This window comes from Bombina bombina, chromosome 2 (genome assembly GCF_027579735.1).
Source record: "Bombina bombina isolate aBomBom1 chromosome 2, aBomBom1.pri, whole genome shotgun sequence".
Classification (NCBI taxonomy): Eukaryota; Metazoa; Chordata; class Amphibia; order Anura; family Bombinatoridae; genus Bombina; species Bombina bombina.
In genome coordinates, this window is record NC_069500.1 from 1,235,284,909 (window position 1) to 1,235,307,545 (window position 22,637).

The 22,637-nt window shown below is 38.2% G+C and overlaps 1 protein-coding gene across 3 annotated transcripts in view; it reads left to right on the plus strand.

Annotated features, from left to right (window-relative positions):
• The window catches only part of GUF1 (GTP binding elongation factor GUF1), a 250,370-nt gene that overhangs the window by 19,273 nt on the left and 208,460 nt on the right, over positions 1–22,637 (plus strand). For all 3 annotated transcript variants that reach the window (XM_053703997.1, XM_053703999.1, XM_053703998.1), the window contains exons 4-6: positions 11,285–11,433; positions 12,148–12,228; positions 15,635–15,712. In XM_053703997.1, coding sequence (XP_053559972.1) covers positions 11,285–11,433; positions 12,148–12,228; positions 15,635–15,712 — 308 coding nt within the window. The remainder of the gene's footprint in view (positions 1–11,284; positions 11,434–12,147; positions 12,229–15,634; positions 15,713–22,637) is intronic.

Sequence of the window (22,637 nt, forward strand, 5' to 3'; positions counted from 1 at the left end):
ACGTGTGCACTCATACAGTATATGTTTGTACTGATACAGAATATGTGTGCACTGATACAGAATATGTGTGCACTCATACAGTATATGTTTGTACTGATACAGTATATGTGCACTGATACAGAATACATGTACACTGATACAGAATATGTGTGCACTCATACAGTACATGTTTGCACTGATACATAATACATGTACACTGATACAGAATATGTGTGCACTCATACAGTGTATGTTTGTACTGATACAGTATATGTGCACTGATACATAATACATGTACACTGATACAGAATATGTGTGCACTCATACAGTATATGTCTGTACTGATGCAGAATACATGTACACTGATACAGAATATGTGTGCACTCATACAGTATATGTTTGTACTGATACAGTATATGTGCACTGATACATAATACATGTACACTGATACAGAATATGTGTGCACTCATACAGTATATGTTTGTACTGACACAGTATATGTGCACTGATACATAATACATGTACACTGATACAGAATATGTGTGCACTGATACAGTATATGTGCACTGATACAGAATACATGTACACTGATACAGAATATGTGTGCACTCATACAGTATATGTTTGTACTGATACAGTATATGTGCACTGATACATAATACATGTACACTGATACAGAATATGTGTGCACTCATACAGTATATGTTTGTACTGATACAGTATATGTGCACTGATACATAATACATGTACACTGATACAGAATATGTGTGCACTCATACAGTATATGTTTGTACTGATACAGTATATGTGCACTGATACATAATACATGTACACTGATACAGAATATGTGTGCACTCATACAGTATATGTCTGTACTGATACATAATACATGTACACTGATACAGAATATGTGTGCACTGATACAGAATACATGTACACTGATACAGAATATGTGTGCACTGATACAGAATACATGTACACTGATACAGAATATGTGTGCACTCATACAGTATATGTGCACTGATACAGAATACATGTACACTGATACAGAATATGTGTGCACTCATACAGTATATGTGCACTGATACAGAATACATGTACACTGATACAGAATATGTGTGCACTCATACAGTATATGTTTGTACTGATACAGTATATGTGCACTGATACATAATACATGTACACTGATACAGAATAGGTGTGCACTCATACAGTATATGTTTGTACTGATACAGAATATGTGTGCACTGATACAGAATATGTGTGCACTCATACAGTATATGTCTGTACTGATACAGTATATGTGCACTGATACATAATACATGTACACTGATACAGAATATGTGTGCACTCATACAGTATATGTCTGTACTGATACAGTATATGTGCACTGATACATAATACATGTACACTGATACAGAATATGTGTGCACTCATACAGTATATGTTTGTACTGACACAGTATATGTGCACTGATACATAATACATGTACACTGATACAGTATATGTGTACTGATACAGAATACATGTACACTGATACAGAATATGTGTGCACTCATACAGTATATGTTTGTACTGATACTGTATATGTGTACTGATACATAATACATGTACACTGATACAGAATATGTGTGCACTCATACAGTATATGTTTGTACTGATACAGTATATGTGTACTGATACAGAATACATGTACACTGATACAGAATATGTGTGCACTCATACAGTATATGTTTGTACTGATACAGTATATGTGTACTGATACAGAATACATGTACACTGATACAAAATATGTGTGCACTCATACAGTATATGTGCACTGATACATAATACATGTACACTGATACAGAATATGTGTGCACTAATACAGAATACATGTACACTGATACAGAATATGTGTGCACTCATACAGTATATGTGCACTGATACAGAATACATGTACACTGATACAGAATATGTGTGCACTCATACAGTATATGTGCACTGATACAGAATACATGTACACTGATACAGAATATGTGTGCACTCATTCAGTATATGTTTGTACTGATACAGTATATGTGCACTGATACATAATACATGTACACTGATACAGAATACGTGTGCACTCATACAGTATATGTTTGTACTGATACAGAATATGTGTGCACTGATACAGAATATGTGTGCACTCATACAGTATATGTTTGTACTGATACAGTATATGTGCACTGATACAGAATACATGTACACTGATACAGAATATGTGTGCACTCATACAGTATATGTTTGCACTGATACATAATACATGTACACTGATACAGAATATGTGTGCACTCATACAGTATATGTTTGTACTGATACAGTATATGTGCACTGATACATAATACATGTACACTGATACAGAATATGTGTGCACTCATACAGTATATGTCTGTACTGATGCAGAATACATGTACACTGATACAGAATATGTGTGCACTCATACAGTATATGTTTGTACTGATACAGTATATGTGCACTGATACATAATACATGTACACTGATACAGAATATGTGTGCACTCATACAGTATATGTTTGTACTGACACAGTATATGTTCACTGATACATAATACATGTACACTGATACAGAATATGTGTGCACTGATACAGTATATGTGCACTGATACAGAATACATGTACACTGATACAGAATATGTGTGCACTCATACAGTATATGTTTGTACTGATACAGTATATGTGCACTGATACATAATACATGTACACTGATACAGAATATGTGTGCACTCATACAGTATATGTTTGTACTGACACAGTATATGTGCACTGATACATAATACATGTACACTGATACAGAATATGTGTGCACTCATACAGTATATGTCTGTACTGATACAGTATATGTGCACTGATACATAATACATGTACACTGATACAGAATATGTGTGCACTGATACAGAATACATGTACACTGATACAGAATATGTGTGCACTGATACAGAATACATGTACACTGATACAGAATATGTGTGCACTCATACAGTATATGTGCACTGATACAGAATACATGTACACTGATACAGAATATGTGTGCACTCATACAGTATATGTGCACTGATACAGAATACATGTACACTGATACAGAATATGTGTGCACTCATACAGTATATGTGCACTGATACATAATACATGTACACTGATACAGAATATGTGTGCACTAATACAGAATACATGTACACTGATACAGAATATGTGTGCACTCATACAGTATATGTGCACTGATACAGAATACATGTACACTGATACAGAATATGTGTGCACTCATACAGTATATGTGCACTGATACAGAATACATGTACACTGATACAGAATATGTGTGCACTCATACAGTATATGTTTGTACTGATACAGTATATGTGCACTGATACATAATACATGTACACTGATACAGAATACGTGTGCACTCATACAGTATATGTTTGTACTGATACAGAATATGTGTGCACTGATACAGAATATGTGTGCACTCATACAGTATATGTTTGTACTGATACAGTATATGTGCACTGATACATAATACATGTACACTGATACAGAATATGTGTGCACTCATACAGTATATGTCTGTACTGATGCAGAATACATGTACACTGATACAGAATATGTGTGCACTCATACAGTATATGTTTGTACTGATACATAATACATGTACACTGATACAGAATATGTGTGCACTCATACAGTATATGTTTGTACTGACACAGTATATGTGCACTGATACATAATACATGTACACTGATACAGAATATGTGTGCACTGATACAGTATATGTGCACTGATACAGAATACATGTACACTGATACAGAATATGTGTGCACTCATACAGTATATGTTTGTACTGATACAGTATATGTGCACTGATACATAATACATGTACACTGATACAGAATATGTGTGCACTCATACAGTATATGTTTGTACTGACACAGTATATGTGCACTGATACATAATACATGTACACTGATACAGAATATGTGTGCACTCATACAGTATATGTCTGTACTGATACAGTATATGTGCACTGATACATAATACATGTACACTGATACAGAATATGTGTGCACTGATACAGAATACATGTACACTGATACAGAATATGTGTGCACTGATACAGAATACATGTACACTGATACAGAATATGTGTGCACTCATACAGTATATGTGCACTGATACAGAATACATGTACACTGATACAGAATATGTGTGCACTCATACAGTATATGTGCACTGATACAGAATACATGTACACTGATACAGAATATGTGTGCACTCATACAGTATATGTTTGTACTGATACAGTATATGTGCACTGATACATAATACATGTACACTGATACAGAATAGGTGTGCACTCATACAGTATATGTTTGTACTGATACAGAATATGTGTGCACTGATACAGAATATGTGTGCACTCATACAGAATATGTGTGCACTCATACAGTATATGTTTGTACTGATACAGTATATGTACACTGATACAGAATATGTGTGCACTGATACATAATACATGTACACTGATACAGAATATGTGTGCACTCATACAGTATATGTTTGTACTGATACAGTATATATGCACTGATACATAATACATGTACACTGATACAGAATATGTGTGCACTCATACAGTATATGTTTGTACTGATACAGTATATGTGCACTGATACATAATACATGTACACTGATACAGAATATGTGTGCACTCATACAGTATATGTGCACTGATACAGAATATGTGTGCACTCATACAGTATATGTTTGTACTGATACAGTATATGTGCACTGATACATAATACATGTACACTGATACAGAATATGTGTGCACTCATACAGTATATGTTTGTACTGACACAGTATATGTGCACTGATACATAATACATGTACACTGATACAGAATATGTGTGCACTCATACAGTATATGTCTGTACTGATACAGTATATGTGCACTGATACAGAATATGTGTGCACTCATACAGTATATGTTTGTACTGATACAGTATATGTGCACTGATACAGAATACATGTACACTGATACAGAATATGTGTGCACTCATACAGTATATGTTTGTACTGACACAGTATATGTGCACTGATACATAATACATGTACACTGATACAGAATATGTGTGCACTCATACAGTATATGTCTGTACTGATACAGTATATGTGCACTGATACATAATACATGTACACTGATACAGAATATGTGTGCACTCATACAGTATATGTTTGTACTGATTCAGAATATGTGCACTGATACATAATACATGTACACTGATACAGAATATGTGTGCACTCATACAGTATATGTTTGTACTGATACAGTATATTTGTGCACGGATACATAATACATGTACACTGATACAGAATATGTGTGCACTCATACAGTGTATGTTTGTACTGATACAATATATTTGTGCACTGATACATAATACATGTACACTGATACAGAATATGTGTGCACTCATACAGTATATGTTTGTAGTGATACAGTATATTTGTGCACTGATACATAATACATGTACACTGATACAGAATATTTGTGCACTCATACAGTATATGTTTGTACTGATACAGTATATGTGCACTGATACATAATACATGTACACTGATACAGAATATGTGTGCACTCATACAGTATATGTCTGTACTGATACAGTATATGTGCACTGATACAGAATACATGTACACTGATACAGAATATGTGTGCACTCATACAGTATATGTTTGTACTGATACAGTATGTGTACTGATACAGAATACATGTACACTGATACAGAATATGTGTGCACTCATACAGTATATGTTTGTAGTGATACAGTATATTTGTGCACTGATACATAATACATGTACACTGATACAGAATATGTGTGCACTCATACAGTATATGTTTGTACTGATACAGTATATGTGCACTGATACATAATACATGTACACTGATACAGAATATGTGTGCACTCATACAGTATATGTTTGTACTGATACAGTATATGTGTACTGATACAGAATACATGTACACTGATACAGAATATGTGTGCACTCATACAGTATATGTTTGTACTGATACAGTATATGTGTACTGATACATAATACATGTACACTGATACAGAATATGTGTGCACTCATACAGTATATGTTTGTACTGATACAGTATATGTGTACTGATACAGAATACATGTACACTGATACAGAATATGTGTGCACTCATACAGTATATGTTTGTACTGATACAGTATATGTGCACTGATACAGAATACATGTACACTGATACAGAATATGTGTGCACTCATACAGTATATGTTTGTACTGATACAGTATATGTGTACTGATACAGAATACATGTACACTGATACAGAATATATGTGCACTCATACAGTATATGTTTGTACTGATACAGTATATTTGTGCACTGATACAGTATATGTACATATGTATTTTTCACCTTGTCTGTGAGGAACAATTAAATAAAATTAAATGTATCGCTCTATAGAGCATTTGTGTGCGACATTATCTTTTCTTCTAAAGTATTGATTTCTATTATTTAAAGTGCTTACTTAATGGAGATCTCTAAATTATATGTGACATTATAATTATCAAGTAAAAGGGATGAAATATAATTACTAAACTGATAATTTTATTTTACTGATTAAACAGCTTTGACTCATAGCAATTATATAATAATTTATGCATCATATAAATGATTATATAACAAGATGACAACATTTGCTATTTTGCTGATAACATTTATTTTTTTATTAATCTGTGTATCAGGAAGATGTGAGTATGGCTAGTTACCGCCACCTAGAAACCTTAGCCTTCCTTATTACAGAGATGTCAATGCTGTTATGTGAGGAGCCTCATACCCTTTTAAAAATGCAACAAAACCCATCTTAAAACACTGGATTTGGCAGGAGCTAGAGGAGGAGCCTTATGCTAACGGCCTATAGCAGGGACTGTTGGGGCCACTTGTAATTTAATGTTCTGTTTGAGAGAACAACATTTCCACATGAGTGGTAGGATATAGAAATATATGAAAGGGACAGTGAATTCAAATATTTTCTACTTTCATACAGAAAGTACAGCATTTATTCTATTTGGCAATGTGTATTTATTTAAAAACAAAAAAAACACAGCTTAATCTATTTTTTTTATACTATTTTGAAAAAGCAATTGACCTATCAAACCACTATGTCAGGTAAGAGTTTAAGTACGGTCATAATACATGTATATATATATATATATATATATATATATATATATATATATATATATATATATATATACACACACACACTTATAACCCGCATATAGAGTACATATATAAATACACACATATGCACACACATACATACAGATACATATACAACACACATTTCAGACAGAAGTACTATTTGTGCAAAGAGGGTGTACATAATGCTAAACAGCCTTCACTTCTATACAGGATTATAGAATGTGCAGGTCCTGCAGGAGCGAGTTGTTTATCTGAGGAACACGACAATGATCTTATGACAACTTCAAGCAGTGCTGACAAAAGCACTTTCTACGCTCTTCTGCTCTTTAAAAAAGTTGAGTTGCTCTTTTTACACAAAGCAACTCGCTCCTAACCGGTAGTAACATCACTGAGGGACATAGAGGTAACTGTATTCAGAATCGAGAAAATTATTTAATCAGACTATAGTAAGCCGTCTCTAAAACACAAGGAAACAAGTTTTTGTATACAACGATCATGAATGAAGTGTCTGCTCTCCGGCCCCGGGTAAGAGTAGATTGTAGAAATCAATGAATTTATTAGCTAGAATTTGAGTAAAAAATATGCATTGCAGATATTAAACAGAGTGACGTTAATAAAGGATGTGAAACACTTTACTAGAGCCACTCTAATTTCTCGGGATACCGGCAGACTTTATACACTGCATGTTTAGAGCAGGCGTGCTTAAAACAGAGGCTTGAAATTAAAGTGGCCGCTCAGAATTGCCAACTACCGCCCACCCTTCTCTACAGAAGCCTGCGCTTCTTCATAGGAACAACTTGCTCTAGTAAAGTGTTTCACGTCCTTTATTAACGTCAATCTGTTTAATATCTGCAATGCATATTTTTTTTACTCAAATTCTAGCTAATAAATTCACTGATTTCTACAATCTACTCTTACCCGGGGCCGGAGAGCAGACACTTCATTCATGATCGTTGTATACAAACTCGTTTCCTTGTGTTTTAGAGACGGCTTACTATAGTCTGATTTAATAATTTTCTCGATTCTGAATACAGTTACCTCTATGTCCCTCAGTGATGTTACTACCGGTTAGGAGGGAGTTGCTTTGTGTAAAAAGAGCAACTCAACTTTTTAAAAAAGCAGAAGAGCGTAGAAAGTGCTTTTGTCAGCACTGCTTGAAGTTGTCATAAGATCATTGTCGTGTTCCTCAGATAAACAACTCGCTCCTGCAGGACCTGCACATTCCATATTATATATTTCCCCTATCTGCTGATTGTCAGATTTGGATGTAATTCATAAAGGCTATAAACATTTGCTGTACGAGGGCTTCTCCCGCTCTCACTCTGCCCTCAAGACAGTTCACTTCTCCAACTACTGCCACACCCCCGCTGGCCCCTATTAACGTGACATTAAACACTTTGAGATGGTAATATAAAATGCTAAATCATATATTTAAAAAAAGTCTGGAATATGCATTCATTATTTATTTTGTCCCCTTTCATGTAATTCAATTCTGAAATTGTGAGCTTTTCAGTTCGTTAGAAATGCAAGTGCAGAACACTTCTATTCCACACAGCCATTGGCTGCACACCCTAGTGACCTATTTATAACGGTCCCTAACTGGCCACAGCAGAGAAGGTAACCTAAGTTACAACATGGCAGCTCCCATTGTTTTTAAGACACTAAAACTTTACACTTATTTTGTCAATATTTAAACAGCTAATTAAATTTTTAAAAATATATCTACGTTATTCTCAGACTAATCTTTTTCTTTGAATGCTTCATTCTATCTAGCAATTATTTAGTATTTAATGTCCCTTTAAAAAAAAAAAAAACATTAGCCCTGCTGCGGTCTGCTAAATGTAAAAAAAAACCCACATGCCCGGCCCACAAAACTGCATGTCCCAGGCGTCGGGCGATAGGAATTGCGCATCCTTGATAACCACCATAAACATCATTATAAGCAAAGATGGACAACTGGCAGCTCAAGGACTATATTAGGCCCTCTGCACTTGTTCTTATGGCCTCTGGGAAAAAGCAGAACTAACAATGAGTGCCATTGTTTTTGTGACCTCAATAAATGTAGAATTAAAAATGTCTGCTTTGAGGTCACCTCAACTTAAAAAAGCAATCTGAAAAGAAAAAAACAGCAGACAGAGGGTACCTAAATCTAACCCTGTGCCAGGGAAATATAAACATTTGGCTATTAAACAAACATATAATATATGTGACCCTTAAAGCTTCTAAAACATTAATTTCCGGCCCTGTGTGTTAGGAAGTTGGCCGTCGCTGAATTAAAGCACACTTTTTACTGTCTAAATACAATACTCCAGCAGTGCTTATCCCATAGATTACTCCTTTACCGGCTGTACATATACTGTAGATGGAGGGCAGTAGAAAGTATTAGGGGTAATACAGGTACAAATTCCAAACTTATTCCAAAATCTAAACTTTTTAATTATTTATTTTTAATAAAATAATTTTCCCCACCAGTAAGTTACAATCTTTTCTGCCTGTCGTTGGTTTGTTTTGTGTTCTAAAATGCAAATAAAACTCCAAATGTATTTTAAAATAACAACTTTTCCTTTGTCATTACAGTACTGCACTATGAATACTAAAGTAATAAAAATGATATAAAACTACCTTTTAGGTTACATGTAGAAGCTGTATTATGATATATAAATATTGCCTAAATGACATAACATATTGTTGTTTACACTTGGTCCCCTCCACAAGCTGTGCCATATTACAGATCCAAATATAACAAATATTCCGAAATCCAAACTATTCCGAAACCGAAAGCTTTTTCGATCCCAACCCTTTTTTCAGCCTGGATAGAGGGTTTTGTACCTGTAGTGACTTTAGTACTATAACACGGAGGCAGATTTCTTTTTGTAGTGAAGTATTTAAAATCTGCTTTTTAACAATTTAATTATTTGAACCAGCTTTCTGTCCATTTAAGAGCACCAGTAATGTTGACACATCTCAGTTAGTCTGCTTCTTCTCGCTGTGTATAGTACATTGCCACTTTCCCTGGTGTGGTTCCCATGCTGCCTCACCTATACCACTGTATATTTAGCTCCCGTGTACTGTTTTTTTGTAACAGCGCAATGACAGTATTTTACTTGTAAATATATTGGTTTCAACATTTTAATAAGAAACTTAAAGGGACAGTTAACCTACCAAATAATGTTATATAATTCTGCACATAGCGATCAGGCCGGCTGTGACTAGACAGCGTGCCTGCGATGCGCTTAAAGGGACATAATACTCATATGCTAAATCACTTGAAACTGATGCAGTATAACTGTAAAAAGCTGAGAGGAAAATATCCCCTGAGCATCTCTATGTAAAAAAGGAAGATATTTTACCTCACAATTTCCTCAGCTCAGCAGAGTAAGTTCTGTGTAAAAAGTTATACTTCAGCTGCTGCTTAGCTGCAGGTAAAAAAAATTAAGAAATGAACAGCAGCCAATCAGCATCAACAGTGCTGAGGTCATGAACTGTTTTACTGTGATCTCCTGAGATTTCATAGTAAACTTCCTTACACTGAATAGGGAAATAAGATGAGTGTGCATGAAAGCTCGCTCCTTCCGCTGTCCCCGGACAGACATACTGATTTGCTGCTTAGAAGTCCTTTACAATGGGATGTGGCTACTGAGAAACTTTTGAGGTAAAATATCTTTCTTTTTTACATAGAGATGTTCAGGTGATATTTTCTAGTCAGCTTTTTACAGCTGTACTGCATTACATTCAAGTGTTTAAACATTTGGATATTATGGCCATTTAAGAGAAAAAAACAGTCCCGCTCAGTAGAGCCAGGAGCGGCGTTCTGTAAAATTACATTTTCGTAGTACAATATCTCTGCAGTCCTTTGCTTTAGAAAGCTGGCGCTAAGCTAATGTTATATAATTCTGTACTTTGTGCAGAATTATATAACATTGTTTGGTAGGTTTACTGTCTCTTTAAAAACAAATCACGACTTTCAAATAATGCAGATAAAATCACAATTAGTGCATTTATTAGTCTACCTTTTTTTTTTCTTTAACATAAGGTCGAATTCCAAAGGCTGATTCAAATAAACAAGTCTTGGATAAACTACAAGTGGAGCGAGAAAGAGGAATCACCGTAAAAGCACAAACTGCATCACTTTTTTACACGTTTCAAGGAAAAAAGTATCTTCTAAACTTAATAGATACCCCTGTAAGTTCAGCTTAAAGGGACAGTCTAGTCCAAAATAAACTATCGTGATTCAGATAGGGCATGCAATTTTAAACAATTTTCCAATTTACTTTTATCACCAATTTTGCTTTGTTCTCTTGGTATTCTTAGTTGAAAGCTAAACCTAGGAGGTTCATATGCTAATATCTAAGCCCTTAAAGGCCTTCTTCTCTCAAGGCATTTTGACAGTTTTTCACCACTGCTCACTCACGTGGAGTTCCTAGGAGCCAGCACTGATTGGCTAAAATGCATGTCTGTCAAAAGAACTGAAATAAGGGGGCAGCTTGCAGGGGCTTAGATACAAGATAATCACAAAGGTAAAACGTGTATTTATATAACTGTGTTGGTTATGCAAAACTAGGGAATGGGTAATCAAGGGATTATCTATCTTTTAAAACAATAAAAATTCTGGTGTAGACTGTCTCTTTAATGTGTGCATTTTTTTTATCAAATGTAATTATTTAAATATCTAGTTAAAGTGTGTATACACAGTCATCCTAAAGAAAGCTATTTATGAGCATTATTACATGACGCACATTTTATACTGTATTTCAGCACTAACTTTATAGTCCTACTTCAGACATCCATAAAACCAAACTGCCCAGTAGCAAGTTTTTGGTTGTGTTTTATATAAACATCTTTTTGAATATTTATATTCTATAAAGATATATTTAAGTCTTTGTTTCTATTTTGCAGGGTCATGTAGACTTTAGCTATGAAGTATCTAGGTCCCTATCGGCTTGTCAAGGTGTTTTGCTTGTTGTTGATGCAAATGAGGTAATCCCAGTTTTTTTATTTTTAAAATGGTGCTTATGGTTTGCAAAAAGATGCTATATATGCAATTTGTTTTTTTCCCCCCAAGTTTCATTTGATTTTATATCCATTCTTTATGTCTAAAGGGATCAATGGCATATAGGACTCATTTGAGAACACCATTTATTTGTCCCTGCAATTGACTAAATAAGTAATTGTGTAACTTGGGTATATCCAACTTAGAGGCACTGCACTGTGAAATGTTAAATGTTCTTGTGTTTAATGTGTTCCCAATTACCTATTTTACCTGCTTAAGAGCATTGTTATTTTGTCATTTGAAATAGTTTTTGTCTGTTAAAACTGCCACCTACGCTAAAAATTGTAATACTGCAGTACTGGTCATACAAATGCTATGTAAACCCATTGGAGTGGAAGAGAGTGTATCCCATTTTAAAAGGGTACTCCTGTAGCATATTTGAATACAATGAACTCTTATCAGCAGCTTGCCTGGGTTAAAGGGACATGATACCCACTTGAAAGTAATGCAGCGTAGCTGTAAAAAGCTCAATAGAAATATCCGCTGAATATCTCTATGTAAAAATATAAATATATTTCTGGATCGGTGCTCCAGTTCCAAATGAGGGTAGATGCCAGATCGTTACACACAGTGACACTGTCTGTGTCATTGTGTGTAACCCTTATCTGCTGGTGGCGACGGGAAGTTTTGCAGGGAATCTGTGAGGTGGGTCAGCGGCCCAGCAGCGATGGAGGGAGGTGACGGATGTACGATGGGCCTAATTTAAAAAAAATAAAATAATAGAGGGAGAGAAGGGGCGCTACGCTACATAAAAATGGGGGGCCCTAACTAATGATTGGGGGAAGTGGAGGATCACTACACTACAGAAACTGTAAAAATAATAAAAAATGTTTATCCAGCTGCCAGTACTAAAGATGGCGGCACTAGATGGGGGGGGGTCTTAGAGAACTGCCTGGGAGGGATCAGGGAGGTTGAAGGGTAAGTGGGGATCCTACATAGTTGAAAGAAAAAAAAATGTAATATAAAAAAAAGCCTTGAATTTTCACTCTTGCAGACTGTCTGCCAGTACCTAAAATTGGGGGTGAGGGAGGGAAGAGAGATGTTTGGGAGGGATCAGGGGGTGTGAAGTGTCAGGTGTGGGGGGGGTAATCTCTGCACTAAAGCTAAAATTAACCTTACAATCTACCTACTTAATCCCTTCACTGCCGGTGTTCTAAAATTTGTCTGGACCCATAAGAATGCAGGACCCGCGTCACTTCAAATGGTCAATTATTTCTATAGGCATTTGCCTTCATCGCAGCCCGACATCTCACGATCAGCTGGATAAGCGGCATCAGAGGGTCGGGGGTTTCTATGGGTATTGGCCTTCGTTGTGCATGCGCGCCCGACACTCACCACGCATGCGCACACGGCCCGACATCGCACAATCAGCTGGATAAGCTGCATCAGAGGGTAGAGGATTTCTATAGACATTAGCCTTCATTGTGCATGTGCATGCTTCCGTACAATTTAAAACGCTAAACATACAATTTAAAAAAAAACAAAAAACTATGTGAAGTCCCCAATTATCAACATTTACAGTCCAATCTGTAAATGGTTCATTCCATAAATCTTAGGTCTGATCACTCTATGTAGACAACTGTTACGTTTCAGTGCCCACCTGACACTGTACATGAAGGAATCCACCTGTTATACTGTAAATGTTGATAATTTTGGGCTTCACATAGTTTGTGTTTTTTCTTTAATTGTATGTTTATTGTTTTAATTGTACGGGAGCGTGTGCATGCGCAATGAAGGCTAATGTCTATAGATATCCTCGACCCTCTGATGCAGCTGATCGTGAGATATCAGACCGTGTGCGCATGCGCAATGAAGGCTAATGTATATAGAAACCCTCTGATGCAGCTTATCCAGCTGATCGTGTGATGTCGGGCCGCGTGCGCATGCACGGTGAGTGTCGGGCACGCATGCGAAATGAAGGGTAATGTCTATAGAAACCTTAAACCCTCTGATGCAGCTTATTCAGCTGATCGTGAGATGGCGGGCAGCATGCGTGGTGAGTGTTGCATGCACAATGAAGCCGAATGCCTATAGAAATCCTCGACCCTTTGATTCAACTTGAACAGCTGATTGTGGGATGTCGGGCCGTGCGCGCAGTGCTTGCCGCACACCTCTAACAGCTGATGCCGCCTGATTGGAAGTGACACGAGTCCTGCATTCTTAAGGGTCTAGACAAATTTTAGAACACCGGGAATAATAGAAGTGTGGTGCGCAGCTGCAATTAGTGACCTTCTAATTACCAAAAAGCAATGGCAAAGCCATGTATGTCTGCTATTTCTGAACAAAAGGGATAAGCTTTTACAATAATTTGTACCATGATTATACAAGCGGTATGTAAATCATTTCAGTGAGAAACCCAAATTTTGTGAAAAAATTAACAATTTTTTTTTTATATGATCGCATTTTGTGGGAAAATGGTGGCATGTAATTTACCAAAATGTGCCTAGAACAATACCTTGGGTTGTCAGCTTAAAAAAAAAAATAACAGGTAAAATGACAGGTAAATAAAATAAAAAAACAAAAAAAAAACATTTCTGTTTAAATGGAGTGATAGCAAAAATGCTAAAAATTCTCTGGTAATGGTGCTAGAAGTAAACTTTTTGCGCTCATCAGGTTGCGCTTGTATTATGAGTTGAAAGTAAAAAGTTGTTGCTCTCGCGCTATAGCGATAAGCACAAACAGCTTAATTTTAGCGCCATGTGACTGCTGTGCAAACGATAACCTGTTTCTCCATAGAAGTTAATGGAGAAAAAAAATGGAAAAAACACCCGTCTCACACGCAAACATTATCACATTTTGTAGTATGCGCATACCCGACGTGAAAATATGAATATGGCATAAATATTCTTTTTCATCTACCTAACTGCAAAGGACTCCAATGCACATACAAGATGGACTTACTATCTAGTGAATGCATTTATTTATTGTTAATAACAATACAGTGAAATCCTACTATGAGTTTATATATCATTTCCGGGCCATTTAAAACAAAAAACATTTTGCTTTAAGTGAGCATTTGCATTTAAAGGCCTAACATACAGATTGTATTTCACCTCACTACATAGGATGCATTTTTATTTTGTATTGGCATTTAATGTAAATTAGTTTTTTTGAGCAAGCTTTGTATAAAAATAAAATGTTCACTACATAGTGACCTAGTAACTGAAGTGATTCTTTTTTAGGAGAAAAAGCAAACATGACGTGCATTTAAATTATGACTCAGCGACTGTCATTTTAAAGAGCACTGTAGGAAATGTTATTTAACAGTTGACTAAGTTTGATGTAATAATTCTGTCAGTTTATTTAATATGTTTGCATTTCATTTTTTTTAAGGGTATTCAAGCACAGACAGTGGCAAACTTCTTTCTAGCATTTGAAGCACAGCTTACAATTGTTCCTGTTATAAATAAGGTAAAGAAGCTACACAATAATAAGCATGAGCAAATTAACCCATTTGCTGTGCACAAAGACACTTGGTTGTGATCTGCACAATGCTTTTAGTGCAGATGACAACCATGTGTCGTCATCCAGGGGGGTTGTTGGGGCACTTTTTGAGCTTGTTGTGACCCCCTTCTACTTACCCCCGGATCCCTGGTGGTCTAGTGCATTGTTTTTCAACCTTGGTCCTCAAGTACCCTGAACAGGCCATTTTTTCATTATAGCTGAACCTGTGCACAGGTGACATAATCAGCAGATGGGTGAGAGCAGGTTAGAAACCATGGTGTTACTGATCAGCTGATTAATTCACCTGTGCACTAGTTCAGCTATAACGAAAACATGGTTTGTTGGGGGGTACTAGAGGACCGCGGTCTAGAAACACTGGTGTAGTGGACCGGCATCTATGGGGGAATCTAAAGTGCTTAAGGGGAGCTGCATGGAGGGTTAAGTATTCCTAGACACCCTCAAAACCCATCTTTGAAAGGCAATTGTCTGCTCTTTCAAATGTTGGGTAACTTGGGGTTATAAAGTCAAAACAGATATTTAAAAAAAATATAAAATAAATCAGACATTTTGTAGGAAGAGACTCTCTCTGGTCCTGTAACAGCTCATCAAAATGGGCTAGAGACCCCCAAGACCCATTGACATAAAGTCCAGAAGCCCCTTTTTCAAAACATGTCCCTATATAACTTTTTAATTGCCAGTTGATCACTGTGGTAATAGTGATCACCTGGCATAAATATGCCCCTATGTGGAGATCAAAGTTATATACATATACCCAAAGGCCTTTTTTCTTCTGTTATGTGTGATCAGTCCACGGGTCATCATTACTTCTGGGATATAACTCCTCCCCAACAGGAAATGCAAGAGGATTCACCCAGCAGAGCTGCATATAGCTCCTCCCCTCTACGTCACTCCCAGTCATTCTCTTGCACCCAACGACTAGATAGGATGTGTGAGAGGACTATGGTGATTATACTTAGTTTTATATCTTCAATCAAAAGTTTGTTATTTTAAAATAACACCGGAGTGTGTTATTATCTCTCTGGCAGAGTTTGAAGAAGAATCTACCAGAGTTTTTTACTATGATTTTAACCGGAGTAGTTAAGATCATATTGCTGTTTCTCGGCCATCTGAGGGAGGTAAAAGCTTCAGATCAGGGGACAGCGGGCAGATGAATCTGCATTGAGGTATGTAGCAGTTTTTATTTTCTGAATGGAATTGATGAGAAAATCCTGCCATACCGTTATAATAACATGTATGTATACTCTACACTTCAGTATTCTGGGGATGGTACTTCACTGGAATTACTCTGTAAAAAGTACATTAAACCTTTTAATAGGTATTTATTATGTTAAACGTTTTTGCTGGAATGTAGAATCGTTTGCATTTTCTGAGGTACTGAGTGAATAAATGTTTGGGCATTATTTTTCCACTTGGCAGCTGCTTGTTTTAATTGTGACAGTTTCGTTTCTCTCTCACTGCTGTGTGTGAGGGGGAGGGGCCGTTTTTGGCGCTCTTTGCTACGCATCAAAAATTTCCAGTCAGTTACTCTTGTATTTCCTGCATGATCCGGTTCATATCTAACAGAACTCAGGGGTCTTCAAACTTCTTTGAAGGGAGGTAGATTCTCTCACTTATATATTGACTGTGATTAAAAACGTTGCTCTGTAATTTTTACGTTTCAAATTTAATTATTGTTACTTTACTAATGGGAACAAACCTTTGCTAAAAGTTGTGTTGTTTTCAAGGATTGATGCTATAACAGTTTTTCAGTTCATTATTTCAACTGTCATTTAATCGTTTAGTGCTTCTTTGAGGCACAGTATGTTTTTGTTAAATAAGATTGTAACCAAGTTGCAAGTTTATTTGCTAGTGTGTTAAACATGTCTGATTCAGAGGAAGATACCTGTGTCATTTGTTCCAATGCCAAGGTGGAGCCCAATAGAAATTTATGTACTAACTGTATTGATGCTACTTTAAATAAAAGCCAATCTGTACAAATTGAACAAATTTCACCAAACAGCGAGGGGAGAGTTATGCCGACTAACTCGCCTCACGTGTCAGTACCTGCATCTCCCGCCCGGGAGGTGCGTGATATTGTGACGCCTAGTACATCTGGGCGGCCATTACAGATAACATTACAAGATATGGCTACTGTTATGACTGAAGTTTTGGCTAAATTACCAGAACTAAGGGGCAAGCGTGATCACTCTGGGGTGAGAACAGAGTGCGCTGATAATACTAGAGCCATGTCGGATACTGCGTCACAGCTTGCAGAGCATGAGGACGGAGAGCTTCATTCTGTGGGTGACGGTTCTGATCCAAACAGATTGGATTCAGATATTTCAAATTTTAAATTTAAATTGGAGAACCTCCGTGTATTACTAGGGGAGGTTTTAGCGGCTCTTAATGATTGTAACACTGTTGCAATACCAGAGAAATTGTGTAGGTTGGATAAATACTTTGCGGTACCGGCGAGTACTGACGTTTTTCCTATACCTAAGAGACTAACTGAAATTGTTACTAAGGAGTGGGATAGACCCGGTGTGCCGTTCTCACCCCCTCCAATATTTAGAAAGATGTTTCCAATAGACGCCACCACACGGGACTTATGGCAAACGGTCCCTAAGGTGGAGGGAGCAGTTTCTACTTTAGCTAAGCGTACCACTATCCCGGTGGAGGATAGCTGTGCTTTTTCAGATCCAATGGATAAAAAATTAGAGGGTTACCTTAAGAAAATGTTTGTTAAACAAAGGTTTTATATTGCAACCCCTTGCATGCATCGCGCCGATTACGGCTGCGGCAGCATTTTGGATGGAGTCTCTGGAAGAGAACCTTAGTTCAGCTACGCTGGACGACATTACGGACAGGCTTAGAGTCCTTAAACTAGCTAATTCATTCATTTCGGAGGCCGTAGTACATTTAACCAAACTTACGGCTAAGAACTCAGGATTCGCCATTCAGGCACGTAGGGCGCTGTGGCTAAAATCCTGGTCAGCTGATGTAACTTCTAAGTCCAAATTACTTAATATACCTTTCAAAGGGCAAACTTTATTTGGGCCCGGTTTGAAAGAAATTATCGCTGACATTACAGGAGGTAAGGGCCACGCCCTGCCTCAAGACAAAGCCAAAGCTAAGGCTAGACAGTCTAATTTTCGTCCCTTTCGGAATTTCAAAGCAGGAGCAGCACCAACTTCCACTGCTCCAAAACAGGAAGGAGCCGTTGCTCGTTACAGACAAGGCTGGAAACCTAACCAATCCTGGAACAAGGGCAAGCAGGCCAGGAAACCTGCTGCTGCCCCTAAGACAACATGAATCGAGGGCCCCCGATCCGGGACCGGATCTAGTGGGGGGCAGACTCTCTCTCTTCGCCCAGGCTTGGGCAAGAGATGTTCAGGATCCCTGGGCGTTAGAGATCATATCTCAGGGATACCTTCTAGACTTCAAATTCTCTCCCCCAAGAGGGAGATTTCATCTGTCAAGGTTGTCAACAAACCAGATAAAGAAAGAAGCGTTTCTACGCTGTGTACAAGATCTGTTATTAATGGGAGTGATCCATCTGGTTCCGCGGTCGGAACAAGGACAAGGGTTTTACTCAAACCTGTTTGTGGTTCCCAAAAAAGAGGGAACTTTCAGGCCAATCTTGGATTTAAAGATCCTAAACAAATTCCTAAGAGTTCCATCGTTCAAAATGGAAACTATTCGGACAATCTTACCCATGATCCAAAAGGGTCAGTACATGACTACAGTGGATTTAAAGGATGCTTACCTTCACATACCGATTCACAAAGATCATTACCGGTATCTAAGGTTTGCCTTCTTAGACAGGCATTACCAGTTTGTAGCTCTTCCATTCGGATTGGCTACGGCTCCAAGAATCTTCACAAAGGTTCTGGGTGCCCTTCTGGCGGTACTAAGACCGCGAGGAATTTCGGTAGCTCCGTACCTAGACGACATTCTGATACAAGCTTCAAGCTTTCAAACTGCCAAGTCTCATACAGAGTTAGTTCTGGCATTTCTAAGGTCGCATGGATGGAAAGTGAACGAAAAGAAGAGTTCTCTCTTTCCTCTCACAAGAGTTCCATTCTTGGGGACTCTGATAGATTCTGTAGAAATGAAGATTTATCTGACAGAAGACAGATTAACAAAGCTTCTAAATGCATGCCGTGTCCTTCATTCCATTCAACTCCCGTCAGTAGCTCAATGCATGGAGGTGATCGGCTTAATGGTAGCAGCAATGGACATAGTACCCTTTGCACGTCTACATCTCAGACCGCTGCAATTGTGCATGCTGAGTCAGTGGAATGGGGATTACTCAGACTTGTCCCCTACTTTGAATCTGGATCAAGAGACCAGAAACTCTCTTCTATGGTGGCTTTCTCGGCCACATCTGTCCAGGGGGATGCCATTCAGCAGGCCGGACTGGACAATTGTAACAACAGACGCCAGCCTACTAGGTTGGGGCGCTGTCTGGAATTCTCTGAAGGCTCAGGGACAATGGAATCAGGAGGAAAGTCTCCTACCAATAAACATTCTGGAATTGAGAGCAGTTCTCAATGCCCTTCTGGCTTGGCCCCAGTTAAGAACTCGGGGGTTCATCAGGTTTCAGTCGGACAACATCACGACTGTAGCTTACATCAACCATCAAGGAGGGACAAGAAGCTCCCTAGCAATGATGGAAGTATCAAAGATAATTCGCTGGGCAGAGTCTCACTCTTGCCACCTGTCAGCAATCCACATCCCGGGAGTGGAGAACTGGGAGGCGGATTTCTTGAGTCGCCAGACTTTTCATCCGGGGGAGTGGGAACTTCATCCGGAGGTCTTTGCCCAAATACTTCGACGTTGGGGCAAACCAGAGATAGATCTCATGGCGTCTCGCCAGAACGCCAAACTTCCTCGCTACGGGTCCAGATCCAGGGATCCGGGAGCGGTTCTGATAGATGCTTTGACAGCACCTTGGAACTTCGGGATGGCTTATGTGTTTCCACCCTTCCCGCTGCTTCCTCGATTGATTGCCAAAATCAAACAGGAGAGAGCATCAGTGATTCTAATAGCGCCTGCGTGGCCACGCAGGACTTGGTATGCAGATCTAGTGGACATGTCATCCTGTCCGCCTTGGTCTCTACCTCTAAGACAGGACCTTCTGATACAGGGTCCATTCAAACATCAAAATCTAACTTCTCTGAAGCTGACTGCTTGGAAATTGAACGCTTGATTTTATCAAAACGTGGTTTTTCTGAGTCGGTTATTGATACCCTGATACAGGCTAGGAAGCCTGTTACCAGAAGAATTTACCATAAGATATGGCGTAAATACCTATACTGGTGCGAATCCAAAGGTTACTCCTGGAGTAAGGTTAGGATTCCTAGGATATTGTCCTTTCTACAAGAAGGTTTAGAAAAGGGTTTATCGGCTAGTTCATTAAAGGGACAGATCTCAGCTCTGTCCATCTTGTTGCACAGGCGTCTATCAGAAAATCCAGACGTCCAGGCCTTTTGTCAGGCTTTAGCTAGAATCAAGCCTGTGTTTAAAACTGTTGCTCCGCCATGGAGTTTAAACCTTGTTCTTAACGTTCTACAAGGAGTTCCGTTTGAACCCCTTCATTCCATTGATATAAAGTTGTTATCTTGGAAAGTGTTATTTTTAATGGCTATTTCTTCGGCTCGGAGAGTCTCTGAGTTATCAGCTTTACATTGTGATTCTCCTTATTTGATTTTTCATTCAGATAAGGTAGTTCTGCGTACTAAACCTGGGTTCTTACCTAAGGTAGTCACTAACAGGAACATCAATCAAGAGATCGTGGTTCCTTCTCTGTGCCCGAATCCTTCTTCAAAGAAGGAACGTCTTCTACACAATCTAGATGTAGTTCGTGCCCTCAAGTTCTACTTGCAGGCAACTAAGGATTTTCGACAAACGTCTTCCCTGTTTGTCGTGTACTCTGGTCAGAGGAGAGGTCATAAGGCTTCGGCTACCTCTCTCTCCTTCTGGCTTCGTAGCATAATTCGTTTAGCCTATGAGACTGCTGGACAGCAGCCTCCTGAAAGAATTACAGCTCATTCTACTAGAGCTGTGGCTTCCACTTGGGCCTTTAAGAATGAGGCCTCTGTTGAACAGATTTGCAAGGCTGCAACTTGGTCTTCGCTTCATACTTTTTCCAAATTTTACAAATTTGACACTTTTGCTTCTTCGGAGGCTATTTTTGGGAGAAAGGTTCTTCAGGCAGTGGTTCCTTCTGTATAATGAGCCTGCCTATCCCTCCCGTCATCCGTGTACTTTTGCTTTGGTATTGGTATCCCAGAAGTAATGATGACCCGTGGACTGATCACACATAACAGAAGAAAACATAATTTATGCTTACCTGATAAATTCCTTTCTTCTGTTGTGTGATCAGTCCACGGCCCGCCCTGTTTTTTAAGGCAGGTAGATATTTTTTAAATTATACTCCAGTCACCACTTCACCCTTGGTTTCTCCTTTCTCGTTGATTCTTGGTCGAATGACTGGGAGTGACGTAGAGGGGAGGAGCTATATGCAGCTCTGCTGGGTGAATCCTCTTGCATTTCCTGTTGGGGAGGAGTTATATCCCAGAAGTAATGATGACCCGTGGACTGATCACACAACAGAAGAAAGGAATTTATCAGGTAAGCATAAATTATGTTTTTATATGTGGGTAACCCCTTCTTTTTACAACAAAGTTTAGGGGAAAAAGAACACGTTAGGTGCATGATGAGCCATTTTCGTCATCCAGGGGGCTTATGGATCAAACACTGTTTTTGGCAATCCCCCCCCTCACTGCAGGTCTAAAGGGCAGCCCTCCCAGGCTTCATGGGAGTGCCGGTGACGTCACCACGTGCACACATGGTGACTTCATGAAAAGGGACTGAACCCGGATGCACC